The sequence below is a fragment of the Perissodus microlepis genome, chromosome 7, assembly GCF_051167445.1.
Source record: "Perissodus microlepis isolate ML-2025 ecotype Zambia chromosome 7, ASM5116744v1, whole genome shotgun sequence".
NCBI classification, from domain to species: Eukaryota; Metazoa; Chordata; class Actinopteri; order Cichliformes; family Cichlidae; genus Perissodus; species Perissodus microlepis.
The window spans coordinates 21,652,367-21,668,066 of NC_140467.1; the positions used below are offsets into that span (position 1 = coordinate 21,652,367).

Consider the following 15,700-nt stretch of genomic DNA (forward strand, 5'->3'; position numbering starts at 1 on the left):
TTCAGATGATGAATTAGCTGTTTGCAATGGGGATATGTATGTGGACATTTTCATCTTTCTTTCTTTTCCAGCTTTACCTCGTCTCTATTTTTTGACATTTGGGTATTCTTAGGATTCCTGGTTTTGACATTTCCATGTTTTTTTTTCCTGCAAAGTCAGAGAGCTCATATTAACAGATGGATGGAAAGTGTCTGATTCTACTGTCAGATGCATGAGCAGGCACATCTGGCAGCAATAATCACACTCAAATTCAGCAGTCAGTTAAATAAGGCATCTTTCTCACATTGCAATTTTGTTCTTTTTTTTTTTATATATATATATATTTTCATATGCAACCATCTGTCTGAAGAAGCGAGCTGTTTGTCTACAATAAACCTTAAAATTTGGCAGACTGGATGTGAGATCTTTACACGCCGTTGGCTTGCAGAGAGCACGAGCATGTCTCTGGACAACATGGAGTGACTGTGTTTGTCTTGGGGTCAAGAGTCAGAGTGTTTGTTGTGGTGTAAGTTTGAGGAGACTGTTTAGTCTTGTAGAGAGCAACGTTGGGAGTCTGGCACATAGATCCCGTGGTAAAACATGATGGTTTGGCAGAAGCTCAGCACAGTCAGAGACATCAATATGTTAGTCAGAGGTGTGAGCCTGTGAGTGGGTGATGGTTTGTGTGTATTTTTATGTGTGGCTTTTGTGTTCAAATGTGTTTGTTGGTGCATTTGTGTGTTTAAAAAAAAGTGGCCTGAGACATAACTGTGTCATATGGTTTGGGGATTCACAGACAGCCGTTATGTTACTGAATATATAATAATAAAAGAAAGAATTTTATTCAGCTGAATAGTTATTTGGGCATGTTCTGATGTAGCAGTGCCTTCATATTTATTGTGATGTAATGAAACATCATATGATAATCAGATGAAATCTTGAAGCTTGGGATGCGATTCCAGTGAATGAAAACATCACGTAAGCGATTAACAGACACCTCATACAGAAGTAAGAGAGTTCTGGTTCATCAACACATCATCCCAATCATCTAAACATAGTGAGAAAACAGTTAATGGCTTTCTGTTTTGGCTGGGCCCCTCGGCAGGTGTCAGGAATAATCCTGACGGATGGAAAACGGAAACATCTGAGATGATTATCGGTGCCAGAAGTGTTGGAGGAACGCAAGGCGTTGCGTGTGGAATGCACAACCCATAATCCACATGAATCATGGAGCTGTAATCGCAGTTGTTGCTGTTACACAATAAGCTGTACTTGACTGTAAAGAATGCCAGGGAATAGGAAGGAATCTGTGTTAAGCGTGTAAGTTTGAAGACATGACAAGATTATAAAGTACCTATCAGTGTTGCCAGACTGAATCGCCAGAGATTCTTGGTGAAGGGTGAAAAGGGAAAAATAAACTTTAAAGAAAGGTGGAGAAAAGTGGTGATAACAACAAAAATGATGTGAGGAATGAGATAAAGAGAGGAAAAAAAGTCGGGGATCTGATGAGAAAAGAGGGGAGGAGAATAAGAATTAGGAAGCTGGCGAGTAAGGAGCAGGATGCAACAAGAGAGTTGGAAAAAGAGAAGAGGGGATAAAAGGAGGGTGGAGCTGATGATAGGAGGAGGTTTGATAACGTAAGAGGAGAAGATAGAAAAAAAAGGTGGGAAAAGAAAACAATGAAAAGAAACAAGAGGAAAATGATGAGTGGCGAGAATACACCATAGGGAGGATCAGGACTTGGAAGCGGAGTAACTGATGGGAAGGTCTTTTGGGGGAAACCCGAAAAGAAAATAGAAAAAATAGACAGAATGAAAGCATGAAGAAAAGAGACAAGAAGAGGAGAATGTTGCCTTTGATACAGGGGTGCTGAGGGGTAATTTCTCTGTGTGTGTGTGTGTGTGCGCGTGTGTGTGTTGGGGGGCACTCTGTGGTACAATAGGGGCCTGACAGGACTACAATGAAGACTGTTAGTATGCAGGTAGTGTTGGGGCCACCCTGCAATATCCCTACATGGCCCCAGGGCAAGACCTTACACACACACACACACACACACACACACACACACACACACACACACACACACACACACACACACACACACACACACACAAGAGCAAGAACTTCTAAACAAGATATAAACAAGATATACTTCAGTGTGGTTGTGCTTTAGTTTACGCTTCAAATTTGCCTGCTTTTTCCTAATTAAATCTTCAAGAAGTCTGTCTCTTCCATAAAACAAATTCCTGGAGATGGTTTAAGCACTCTTTGTTCTTGTGGCAACTCCCAACAAATAGAGCCCAACCAACTAAAGACAAATTGTATGTACCCATCCTTTTTTCTATTAATGTCACCCCAAAGATGTTATTAATGGGATGTCTGAGAGGCATTGTTTTGTGTTGCTCCTTGAGAAACTCTTGCTAGTTTTTGAGGTACTGTGAAAGACTGGGAACCACATGAGAGCTTGGTGTCATGAGCAGTAGGTTAAAAGTAGAGTTGAAAGTCAGACAAACTTTGAAGTGGAGGACAGGGTGTTCCAAAGTTTGGAAAAAGGTTTAAAATATGCCAGCAGTTATAAAGAAACTTATACTTATGTAAAAAAAAAGAAAAAAAAAAAGAAGCAGTTATAGCATCCGATATACTGGTTAACAGACAGTAGGTCAGTTGATCAATGTGATTTTTTTTTACATAACTTATCGGGATTTTGAAAATAAAACACATGAGGAAATGCCAGTGAAAAATTAAAAGTGGATTTCGTTTGCTTCATTCGTGTGGTTCTAAGATAAGAGTTCAAATCATCAGTTTCTTTTGTTTAAAAAAAGATCTGAGGAATGTGGAAAACAAAAAGCATTCTCATTGGAGTAGGCCCAAAAAACCTCCCATGAGTATCAAACTCATAAACCCGACAAAGAGCTGTAACAGCTACTTATTTTAAAAAGGTTAAATCAAAGTAATTTAATTGTTCTCAGGAGCAGATGCTAAGTGGTGGCATGCAGTGACAAGACAGAAGATAATAAGTAGTAAGATGTAACTGCAAGCCTGCTAATTTGCAGGAGTTTTAGGAATGAGAGTTTGTAAAGGGCTTGTGTTAGCCAAACAACGGCTGAGTGATTGAGGGTAGGCTATGCTTTAGTTTGGACATTTTGTATAAATGAAAAATGTTCAAGGTGCTTTCAGCCAGAGAAGAAAACTTCTTTTCAGTCATGGCTCTTTGGTTAACACTACATGAAACATTGTCATGACCTTCATGAGCTGTTTTGTACTCGTTAAATTTCCCCCCAGTCTTTTTTATATTAACTGATCACTTGAGATTTTGTATTAATTTTTCTGCCTCAGCTGAGCAGGATCTGAACACCTCTTATGAACATCCAGCCAGTTTGCAGTGTTATCAACTTTGAATTGCTACTCTTGCTAATTTCCTGCCCAGGTACGCCAGAGTCGCTGGAAGAGAAGGAGCGCCAGCTTTCCACCATGATCGGTCAGCTGATCAGCCTGAGGGAGCAGCTTCTTGCCGCCCATGATGAGCAAAAAAAGATGGCCGCCTCGCAGCTGGAGAAGCAGAGACAACAGATGGAGCTGGCCAGGCAGCAGCAGGAGCAGGTAGGGAGGGTCCTTGGATGTGTTGGATTTGGGGCTGTACAATGAGATGTAGTTGGGTAAAAAGAAAGAAGAAAAAGACATTAATGTTAATAGTGTACATGTGTTGGTCTATGTGCAGGATAATGAATGGGGTTTGGTGATATGAATCACACATAGTTCATTCTTGTATGTTTATGCAGGGGTGCATCTAGAAGGGGGGTGGGGGTGGAGTTTCACCAGGGCCCCAGAACCCTTACTCAAGTACTCTAATGTACTTAAGTATTTCCACATACTTAATGCACTTTGTAGTAAGCAATATATAATTAATTAAAATGATCCACAGCTGGAACATTAAAGAGATGCGCCTGCCCCCCTCGTGCCACCCCATTTTTAAAAAAAATATTGGAAACGGCCCTGGTTGTGCGTACATCATATTTAGAAGCAAACTAATGACTAAATGAAAACTATCAATCAATAAATAAAGACATACATAAATAAATACAAAATTGAGTATATGATTGGCAGGGCTTTAAACTGTCAACAGTTCAATTTTAATATTCTGTAATTCCTTTTTTTTTTTTAAATTTCTTTCAGGTATTATATTATTTTATTCATTCAACTAAATACTGAAATTTGAGGTTATCATTATTAAAAAATAACAGAAAATTAGTCCAACAGGGCGAACAGCACATCTAAATGAATACAAATGTTAAACTTTACCAGGTTACATTAACCCATAGCAACTATTGGATACACTCAAATTACAGAGGTTAGAAAGCCAACAGGACTTAACACAAAGCATTGTCTTCTTGTGAATGCCTTCCTCTTAAACTGTTTGATCTATTGAATGTGAAGGTCCTAAACCTATGAAAGTGTACAATATCCGACACAAAACCCCCTGATATTTAATAATTTTCCAGTAATAAGTTAGTAATTTTTTGCTGTAATTCCTCGAATTCCAAAGCTTTTCTTTTTTCCAAAGCCACATTGTAAAAATGTTATCATAACTGACATAATGGCCACAAAGGAGACCCAACTTGTAAAGGAAAAACAAAATGTCCCTAACAAAACGCGCGTAAGTGTATCTGTATGTCTTTTGACTGCACCTTCAAAAGTTGTAACAAAAGCGTCTCTTAGGGTGCCAGATGGCGATTTCAAAAAAAACGAAAACATTGTGTGACAGAGAAAGAAAGCGAGAGCCTACGCAGAGAAGTGTTTAGGTGAGCTGCTCTTTGTTTTCAATGTTTGCCGACACGTTACTGTAGGTTGGCATATGACAGGCTCTGTTTGGACAAGTCCACACCTCCCATCACAACACATTCCACCTTTCACAGCTTTACAAAGGAAACAAGCAAAGTGGAGAGCACGAAGAGAAAGACAGATTCCAATATCAGCCAGTCATTTGGCTGTTGAGACTTGATAGGATAATGCCCTACAGACAAACCCGAGAAATCTGCCTTTAATGAAATATGACATGTGTGCAAATGGGGCGCCGCCTCCCATTCAGCAGCCTGTAATTACATTTCGGAATAAATATACTAAATGACTTCTCAAGGAAAAAAAAAGACGGGCAGCTGTTTTACTTTTCTGGTTCAGAATGGGCGGGATCACGTCGAGGACGTACTGTCCCTTTTAGGACTTTAACCTCTCACGAGTGGCCGCTCCCAGATGTCAATCACTAGATGATGCTTGGCCTTTTAACATCTGACATTGAATGTTTTTCATTAGAGAATTTTACATCAAAACAACAACAGAGAAAATTATCACCCCTCCTGTTTATGTGTGTGTGTGTGTGTGTGTGTGGGAGGGGGGAGGCTTCCACAGGCACATTGGGTGTTGTTGGCTGATGTAGTAAACATGCCAATCTCACAGATTCAGTGTCAGTTAAGAGAATTGTTCATAAACCTTCTGCACTGCTAATTGCTTGGATTGGATGCAACATCCATCACACCAGCCGAGGCTTTTTAGAGATAATAATCTGAGGTCAAACTGACACATAACTCAGAGTCTCTCTACCTGTTTTTGATTTACTGTACTGCATTTGAGACATGATTGACCTCACTGAGAGTTTTCAAGAGCAAATCACTTTGTCTGCCACCTGTCGAGGACAGATACATCCTCGTCATCATCTTGAGTACCAGATGACAATTTTGCCTTTTAGTATTGTAAGGCACTTACCTTAAAATGTAAAATGGCACGAGAAGACGGTGTAAATCGACATGATATAACATAAAAGGGAAGAGATTTGGATTCATTTTTCATCATCACCATCGTGAACCTTGTATTTTTTATTTTTTACTTCCATGACTTCTTAGAGCAACATACCATTTCTGACAAGCCATTTATGGACATTTTCCTGTATTGCTTTTCTTTTATTCCCAATTAAAACACACACACACACACACACACACACACACACACACACACACACACACACACACACACACACACACACACACACACACACCCTGTATGCATACTGTTTGTTCTTTAATATTTTAGAAACATGAACACGGTACAGAAATACAGATTATCCTTCTTCTCTTATCATCATTTTCACTCTTCCGCTCTGTGTGTGTGTGTGTGTGTGTGTGTGTGTGTGTGTGTGTGTGTGTGCAGATTGCCAGACAGCAGCAGCAGCTGTTGCAGCAGCAGCACAAGATAAACATTCTTCAGCAACAGATCCAGGTTAGTAGCCAAACACACTTTAAACATCTACGTATATACAACCAGACACACACACTTCCTTTTTTCAGTCTTGACCTTTCTTTGCGTTTACTCCTCCTGCCCTCTGCAGATCCTCTTGTTTTGTTTCTTGTCCATCTCTGTGAGGATGCCAAGAACTTCTTATCTTTTGTCCTTTGTGCAGATGATCTAATTATTGTCTGTCCAAGCAGTTCCGTGATCATCTTATCATGTGTAATTGGAAAGCGGAAATAATACAAGAGGTTATGGCCTTTACTTTTGTGCTCTGCCTGCTGTTAAGAAAGCAACACCAAAAGCCTTCAGATACACACATAAAACACACAGTGGTGACTCAGTGATTGCCCTGGTTATAGCTGGATCATTCACTGTTGCATTGATTACTCAGCAATTGATACCCAAAGGTGCTCAAGGCTTATCCTCTTCCTCTTTTCTCTTTCTCTGCAGCATTTCCTGATAACTGTAATGTTTTTTAACCATTAAGCACATAAATGGATAAACATCTGTGGAGCGTGTACAGAAACCTGCAGGGAGATGCGTGAACTCACTTTTCTGGCTTCTGCTTCTTTTTCAGTTTTTCAGTTTTCTCCTTCTCCTCTTATTCCTACATCTGTTTCAGTGAGCCATCTGATGCACTGAGATTTGTGAAGTGTTCACTGTTTACCTACATACCCACCAAGAAATTACCACCAGCTGTGCACCAAATGCTGATCAATTTGCTCAGCATGGCTGACTGTCACATGGGAATTTAACAGGTTTATTTCTTTTAAGTGGTTGGCTCACAATCTGAATCCTCTGCCATCCATCCATCCCGTACTACTTTTGACCCCCCGTTGGTCCCAAGCTTTGGATCTCCCTACTCTCCTGAGGTGTGATATAGTTAATGAGGGCTTACTTTCCCCCCTGCTCGTCTTCTTCTTCATCTTTTTATTATGAGGCCTCACCCTTGGATCTTAATAAAGCTCGGATTGGACTTCATTAGCCCTCTTAGCCCCAAGGGAGAGCGAGACCATAAAAAACAGCTCCTACTCTGATCCTGTTCAACACTGTGAAGCATGGATACTGTGTCATGTTTGGTTTTTTTTAGAATGAAGAGATATGCAGAAGATGGCTCTTGAGAGCAGAGTGTTATCATGTGGAGCTTTGCAACCATCTGTTGTAAAGGGCATAATGTGTATTTCACTTTTATTTTCTTTGTTGAATTGAATTTGAAAAGGCCAGAATTACTGCAGTCTGCTGTTTCATAAATATACAAAAATGAATGCAACAAAAAAACATTTGTTTTCACTGAGAAAAATGTGCTGCATCTTATTGTTATTTAAGTTATCTTTAAGGCAATAGCATTTGTCAGCAAACAAACCAAGCGCAGTAAGCAGCACATGGTGCATCTACTGTACAGAGAGTTAGAATTATTATGGCTAAGCTCCAGGGTTTAGTCACTGGGGTATGGGCTGTTTACGCTGTGTCGGATGTGTGTTGGCCTTAAACACACAGGCGGCGGTGCACTGGTCTGTTTCCACTTATCAAATCCAGACCTGAGCTCCTCTCAGGCCAATACTCTGAGGAGCTGACCAAATGCTACTGTTTCAGCTGAAAGAATAGGGCTCAGTGTGGTAAAACCACTTTTTAGAAGTGCCAGTTGTTGTTCATATCTTAATTTGAAACACTAGATGCCGTCCAGATGGAAAAAATAAGGAACCTAAACAAAGTTTCTGCTAGAAAAGTGCAAAAGTTGAAACTGCATGGGGTTTACTTTCAGACAGCTCATGCTATCTATTGCTTCATCCAACCAACCATCGGTCATTAATTAGCATTTATTTTTTGGACGCCTAATAGATTCTGAAAGTTTTATAGATCAGCGCTGACTTGTGAAAAACTGTGACTTATGTGTATCTGGTTTCTAAATGGAAGACAATGAAAAGTCAGTGGGAGCTGTTTTCCACTGCTTTTTTTTCCCTCTTCCATTTCTGCAACTTGTTGTTGCTTCTCTGGCTTCTGTTCCAGGATGGTGTCAGTGTGTTTGTCAGCTAGTGTGGTGGGGGAGCATAGTTCAAAGTGACCCAGGTTTCCTGTCATGTGGTTTTAAATGGTGTGGAGGGCCAGCGGGGGATGTCCACGGGTTAAAGAAACGTTTCCGAAGGCCCCATTCTGATATGGTTGCACACGCCGAGTCATGTACATATACACAAGTATGAAGAAATATGTTACACAGCAGATGTTATTAGATAAAATGCTTGCACGTGCATAACAACTCACACATGGTACTTATGCAATAACAATATTATAGCCATTTGATATCAAATTATCTACATTAGGACATACACAGTCAAACATACATACATGTGCACATACACACATGTGCAAAAACTCACACACGCACACACACTCACATGTGCGCGTGCTCACACCAACACACAAACAGTGGTGGCGGGCTCTTTGTGTGCCGTGGGCAGAGTGGCCCAGCCCAGCCTGGTGGCTGACAGGCATGTGTCTTTGTTAAGTCGGTTCCTATAATGGCTCTCATATGTGGCCCATTTCCTTCAGGCCCACAAAGGCACAGGCCCTAACTGCACCGCCTGGGCCCTAGCTAACGGGCTAATTAATGACTGCAAAGCCGCACTCCTCCTCCTCCTCCTCCCTCTCTCTCTGTTCTTCATTTATAACTCTTGTCTCCTCCTTCGCCTCCCCTCCTCCTCCTTTTCTTTCTTTGAGATCTTGTCTCCGAGTGTTGCTTTCTTATTGTTTTTGCTTCATATTTTCAACTCTGTTCTATCCTGTGCCGTGATTTCTGTGTGCTGCCCTCTGCTGAAATGTGGCTTCTATTTACACAGTGATGAACTACAAGCTACGATATGGTTTTGATCGCCGTTCATAATTTAGGATTTTGACACAGTACTGGCAGTCTGTGACAGCTAAATAAGTTTCAGATGTAATTATTTATGCATCACAATAGATTTGTCTTCCCCTCTCTACATTCATCACTGCTGCTCTTAATCACCTAAAGCTTTTCCCTTGTCGATAAAGTGCTGATGTAAGGTGAGATCGCAAATAGCTGGGGTGTTAAACCTGCCTTAACACAAACAGGCACAAACACAATAATCCACACACTCACACACATGCATAAGAACTAATGGAGCAAGGAAATGGCTTAGATAGACAGGCAGCTCCTACATCAGCAAATACAGCTTCAGACACAATGACTCGGAAAGCCATGGAAAGCCCATAACGTCGATTGGACTCACCAGCTATGGAAAATGCCTAATTCCCGATTTTACAGTGGCCCTCCCTCCAATCTATTAACCTGTGTGTTCACCTAAATAAAATTCCTATAAGCAGCATACAGTAATTCTGTGTCCTTTAATTATAGTGTGTTTTCATTATGCTCACGTGGGTGTAACAAGATAGTGAAAGAAAAAAAAATCTGCTCTCGTGGTGATTTTGGCTTGGAGGCCAAACTGTGTTAGCCCCGCTTCTGCATTTATCACGTGATGCACCCTGCCTCAAAAAGGCAGTTTATGGACAGCTTTAAAACTGTTGTGTATACCCTAACTTTTTTAAGCATGCACAACAACCAGGTGGTAATGAAAAGACCTTGGGAAACTCTATCATGCGGTGGCCCTGAGAGGCCAGACGGACTGCAACTTAAGAAAACACCAGCAATAAGAAAAAGGCTGCAAAAGCACACAAAACACAATGGAAATAGGAAAAAACAAAACAGAAATAGAAAAATGAAAACAGAAATGCGAAAACACAGATTTCCATAAGCACAAGGGAAGTGTTTCTGGGGAGACAATAACCCGACGGACCAGTTGCAGGAACCCAAAACATGGTAGGTGTGTTTTATCATGATTCATATGATACTGATGACGGATTTTTATGCTAATAGTTAGGTTAACACACTTACCGCTCATCTTTTCTTTCCTCACAAAACCGATAGACCCTCCACTTCTTTTAAGTGTCTCCCAGCGCAATTCTTAGCATATTTTGGTTCCTGCAACTGGTCCGTCGGGTTATTGTCTCCCCAGAAACACTTCCCTTGTGCTTTTGGAAATCTGTTTTTTCCTATTTCTGTTGTCGTTTTTTCCTATTTGGGTTGTGTTTTGTGTGCTTTTGCAGCGTTTTTCTTATTGCTGGTGTTTTCTTAAATTGCAGTCCGTTTGGCCTCTCAGGGCCACCGTAGGTCTTAGCTACTGATCAGCTTTCATTTTAAGGAGTGATGCACCACGTTGTGATCTGATATTTGGTCCTTTGTAATACACCATTAGCTCCTCAAGTATCTATAGCTAACAAATCAACAACAAAATTGCTACTTTTCGTAATATATAAATCATAATATATAATCTTAACTTGAGTTTGTATATAAACTGGATAATCCAAATGAAGCACAACATTGTCCAAAACCAGCTATAGCCACTGATGAGCTTCACACTTGGTTAGCTCTCAGTTATGTTAGTGAAACTTTTGTTACACTAAATCATTTGATTAAAACTGCATTCATTATAAATCTGGATTTTTAAAGTCCAGCCTTTACCCCCACAGTTATCTGTCCTATACGACACAGAAGTGAATTAGCCAGAACCACAGTGTGACACTGTTAGTTGGCTGAAAACGGAACTATTAGAAATATTCGACATAGTCACTAACTACTTGCTTTCATAGTAAATATACCTATAACCTATTCAGCTGGTGCAACACGTTCAGATGTTACAGGAAAATTAGGTTAGGAGCTTGTCCATGAGAAGACCGGCAAGCTTGGAATATATAGTAGTGCCCAGAATTAGACCCAAGTCTGGTTAGGGTGCTTTCACTTTACTGTGGTCCTGCTCTCTGAAGGGAGCTGTGTGCTGATTTGAGGTCCGTCACAACTGTTTCCACATTCTAAATCAAACTCAAAAACTTTCCTATTCTTCGAGGCCTATGGTTTACTGTGTGCGTGTGTGTGTGTGTACATGTGCTGTAGCACTTGCTTCTTGTAGAGTTTGTTATATGTGTGGTTATGTGTTTCAACGAGTATTTTTTTCCCAGTTTTTTTATAGTTTTATTCTCTATGTAAGCTATTTTGCATCTCTAAACCCATATTTGCTGGCTGTAACTGTAAGTGTTGTCTTTCTTTAAGCGTGCCTTTTTGATAAGTCGATCCTCTTTTAATTTAATTTGTAGGCAGTTGTTGGCAGTGCTGGAATAGCAGCTTTTGTTGCAGGAAATTTCCCCAAATGATGCCAAAAATTACAGTAATTGCAGTAACCTGCAGTTATTGTATTATGCAGTAACATCAGTGTGCAATTTTCTACACATTAGGCCTGTTTTGGGAATGCACCGGACAGTGGTGGAAATATTTTTGCAATATTTATAAGATAAGATTAAATATTGTAAATATAAATACTAGAACGGTAGTGAGATGATGTGCAGTATGTTAAACCTAAGTTTAAAAATAACAATAAAAACATATTGATCTATTTGGCTCTCCCTTGTTCATTTTAAAGTTGACTCAAAGAGCAACATCACCAAAATCTTCAGGGCTTAATGTTTTTCAGTTGGTTACATACTTTACATGCATACTTTGCAGCGGTGGATGATGCTGTGAATGTCAAGTTTAGTGTCGCACTGGTTCAAATCCACTTGTGCATACCTGCTGCAATCAGGCAACTATGTTTCTTTGTCTTCTCTGTTTCTCAAACAGATCAGCGTACAGACAGACCACATACGTACTCATTGCCCCCTAACCTTGCTGCCCTTACACAGGAGGACCATTAATTCTGTGTGTGTCTGCGTGTGTACACATGTTCCTTGTTGCCTAGGTGTGTATGTCGATGTGTCTGGTGGGCAGTTAGAGGAAGGGGACCTTGTGTTTTCTTAGTGGCTGAGCAGAGGGGGGCCCCTGCAGCACCACCTTCCCCAGTCCATTCATCCAACCTCCCCCCCTCCCCTTGGTAAAAGGAGATCTTTGTGTGTTTGCGCTAGTGAAGCAGCCCCAGTCAGTCCCAGTGTTCCCAGAGGAATACAATGAATGGGGGCATTTTGTCCCACTCTATAACCTACACCCCCCAACTTCACTATTTTTCTTCTTTTTTTAGCCATTCGGACACACAGACTTGTTTTTCTTCTCTCTTCATTCTCTTTTGTCCGTGTCACAAGACGTCGGCCCTCTTGTCTGCCTGCATGTGTTTATAGGAATGCCTCAAAAGTACACTGACCTACAAGTGTGTTTGCTTGTGTGTGTGATGACTTCCTCCTGAGATATCAGGCTTTTTATCTGTGTGACCTATCAGTGCTGTCAGAGGAGCTGCTCAGGTGGCACTTGTAGCTCCACACATACCAGACCAAGCATGCAAGTTGGTGGCTCATGCTCTGTTTTGGCAGAGCTATGTGTGGAGACACACACATTTGAGCATTTTTATCTTTATTATACAGTGTAGTGGTGAAGATAGACAGGACAGTGATGAGAGAAGGGGAAGACACACAGAAAAGGGCCACGGATCAGACTTGAACCAGGGCTGCTGCACTACGGCTCTGTTCCATGTAGTTGTCTGAAGTGGTGCGCAGAAGCCTGCTCTTAAACCAATTATATACTTTTAAACCAACTGGTGATTCTAAATTGACCGTAGGTGAAAATGTGAGTGCAAATTGTTGCCTGTCTGTCTGTGTTAGCCCTGCGACAGACTGGTGACCGGTCCGCAGTCTAGCTTGCATCTTTTCCTGTGGCACCTGAGATAGGCTCCAGTCGCCCATGTGGCTCTGAATTGGATAAGGGGAAGAGGATGGATGGAATGGACAAATCAGTGCATTTCTATTTGGTTTACTCAATAGCCCAAAGCCAGTTGATATCCAATTAACAATGATTAAACAGAGTTTTGAACAAAAGTAGAAAATTCTCATGAATTCTGAGAAGCCATTTCTTTTTTTCTGAATGCAAAATGCTCTTCAGCATTAATCAGGTATATAAAAAAAAAAATCAGTCCATGTACTTCCTGTTGATCAATTAATCGCCTCAGCAAACACAGTAAGTTCAGAAATAATTCCTTCCTTCTCTCTCTTTCCTTCTCTCTCTATTTAATTATGCTCTTTGAACCTTTCTACCTCAAGCCTTTCAATCCATCCACACACTAACCACGAACAGCGCATAAGACGGTCATCTTATTCAACTAATTCAGCAAGGCAATCCCGCTGCACATATGCACAGTAATCATGCAACATGCTGCTTGTGTATGCTTGAGCTCCAGCGATGAACCTTCCCTGGGAGGTCAGTGGGAGGGGAGAGGGCAGCGTTGTCAATGAATTGGTAGTAAAGGAGACGAATGGAGGTAGATGGCATTGAAGTGAGGAGGGAAATGGAAGGAGGAGGGAAGTGTCTAAAAACATTTATCTGAAAGCGTAACATAGTCACAAAAGAAAAGTTGAAAACAGAGATAAAGCCAGAATAATGAAGAGCAGACATGAAATGACAAGAAGTTTTGAGATTTTTTTCACTCACAAGTTGATTAATTGAGGAATCAAACACAGAGAAGAAAATATAGTAATATTAATAGTAAAGTTAGTTATTATCAGACATTTATTTGATTGACTTTGATTTTTGACCTCCCTAATATGGACTTTTTGGCTCTTTGACATTGCCTTCTTTTTTTTCTTTCTCTTTTTCAAGGGTTTTTGTTTTTATTTTTATTTTTCAAACTTGAAACATTAGTTATCCAGTAACTTCTAGAGCTCTATTAATGATATAAAACGACAAATTATAATTCTTAATAAGCCATTTGAACAAACAATCCTTGGGGGCATTTTTTTAAGAAAAAGAAGAGGCAACCAGAGGGAAAAAAATGCAAAAAGAGAAAAGACTGCGATAAAGGGAAGAGATAGAAGGAAAGAAAGTGGGGTCGTCCGGTGGTTTAACACAGTCAGCCCTAATAGATTCCCGCAGGCTCATCTTTGATTTGTTTCTTTTCAGTTCAAGCCCTTGGCGTCTTGACTTAGTCGAACCCACAGATTTTAAGAGCCTTTCAAGCTGACATGAAAGGCAGCTGTTAACCTCTCTCTTGTTTTAAAGGCCTTTTCTTGGCATCTTTACACTTGTCTCTTAAGAGTATACGTCTTAATTTGTTGTTTGGCTTCTGTTCTTCAACTCGATGCATCAGTTGATCATGTCATTGCCTGTATTGTTTTTCCCTTCTCCCTGTCTTCCCGTTCCTTTCATCCTGATCTTTATCGTTCCTCACTTTAACCTTCCTTTGTGATTTCTCATTTTAAACCATTCTTTCTTTCTCTCTGCTGACTTTCTGTTTTATTTTATTGCTTTTGTTTCTACCTCTTTACCTTGTTTATTTGCGATTTTCTCGTTTCTCATCTGCCTTTTTTATCATTGCTCATGATTTTTATTCTTCTTTAAAAATCTTTGAGTTTTTTGGTAAATCTTGGAGCTTTTTTTTGCTGTTGTTGTCTGTGAATCTGTGTCTGTGAGTCAGTATTATTTAATGGATACAGCAGTTGGCAGATATCTCTCATCTCTTGTCTCTCTCTCCCAGGTCCAGGGTCATATGCCTCCTCTGATGATACCAGTGTTTCCTCACGACCAGCGGTCTCTGGCTGCAGCTGCCGCAGCACAGCAAGGCTTCCTTTTCCCACCAGGCATGTCCTATAAGCCAGGTATAACCCCACCCCCACCACACACACACACACACACACACACACACACACACACACACAGTGGAATCCCAGTCTATGTTAATGAAATGTGTCAGGTGAGGAAGGTTCTGAAAATTAGCGCAGAGATCCAGTGTATTGCAACATGGAATTTCACGCTTTCCCTCTCTGTCTCTTTCTCCCAAGAGTTTTCACCTTTTGCACACCAACCCAACAATATAGAGATAAGGGCGACGCACTCAGAAAAATCACGTACGTTGCACTTAAATAAGGGCATGCATACTGCATGTTTCGGCAGACCGTAAGGATTTTGCACAAACAGGCTCAAGAAAAAACACTTAAAGTCACCCACAGAAAGAAATGCACCGCACTTCATTGGATTGTCTGCACCACCTGCTTTCATCAAGTCTTTTGCACATTCCTTTCTTGCAAACATCCCTCCAGGTGCTTGCCTGACACAGTACAGCACTGACCCGTCATACGAATATTACTCCTACTGCATGAGCATTCACTCCCGTGAGGCCGCAAAGAGAGGAAGAAATGAAAAAAGGGATTAAAAAGCTATTATTGTATACTCTCCTTTGACATTGGTCTGTTTTCAACAAAGGCTTGGACATGGAAAGCCTTTTAAGGACAAACAGTAGGGGTTATACACATACTCATATATGAATTTATGAGTGCATCACAATGAGGAAGCTCTGGACTTGAACTCTGCTCGCTCTGGTCTCAAGCACTCGAGTGTGCCGACAGTAAGCGTTAATAACCTTTGAATAAAATTTCTGTGACCCTTCATGTTTCATTTGGCATG

At 40.6% G+C, this 15,700-nt stretch overlaps 1 protein-coding gene across 3 annotated transcripts in view; it reads left to right on the forward strand.

Moving 5' to 3' along the window:
- LOC146383038 (transcription factor SOX-6-like) overlaps positions 1–15,700 on the forward strand; it is a 102,731-nt gene that overhangs the window by 56,496 nt on the left and 30,535 nt on the right. For all 3 annotated transcript variants that reach the window (XM_084934151.1, XM_084934149.1, XM_084934150.1), the window contains exons 5-7: positions 3,407–3,579; positions 6,178–6,246; positions 14,775–14,895. In XM_084934151.1, coding sequence (XP_084790277.1) covers positions 3,407–3,579; positions 6,178–6,246; positions 14,775–14,895 — 363 coding nt within the window. The remainder of the gene's footprint in view (positions 1–3,406; positions 3,580–6,177; positions 6,247–14,774; positions 14,896–15,700) is intronic.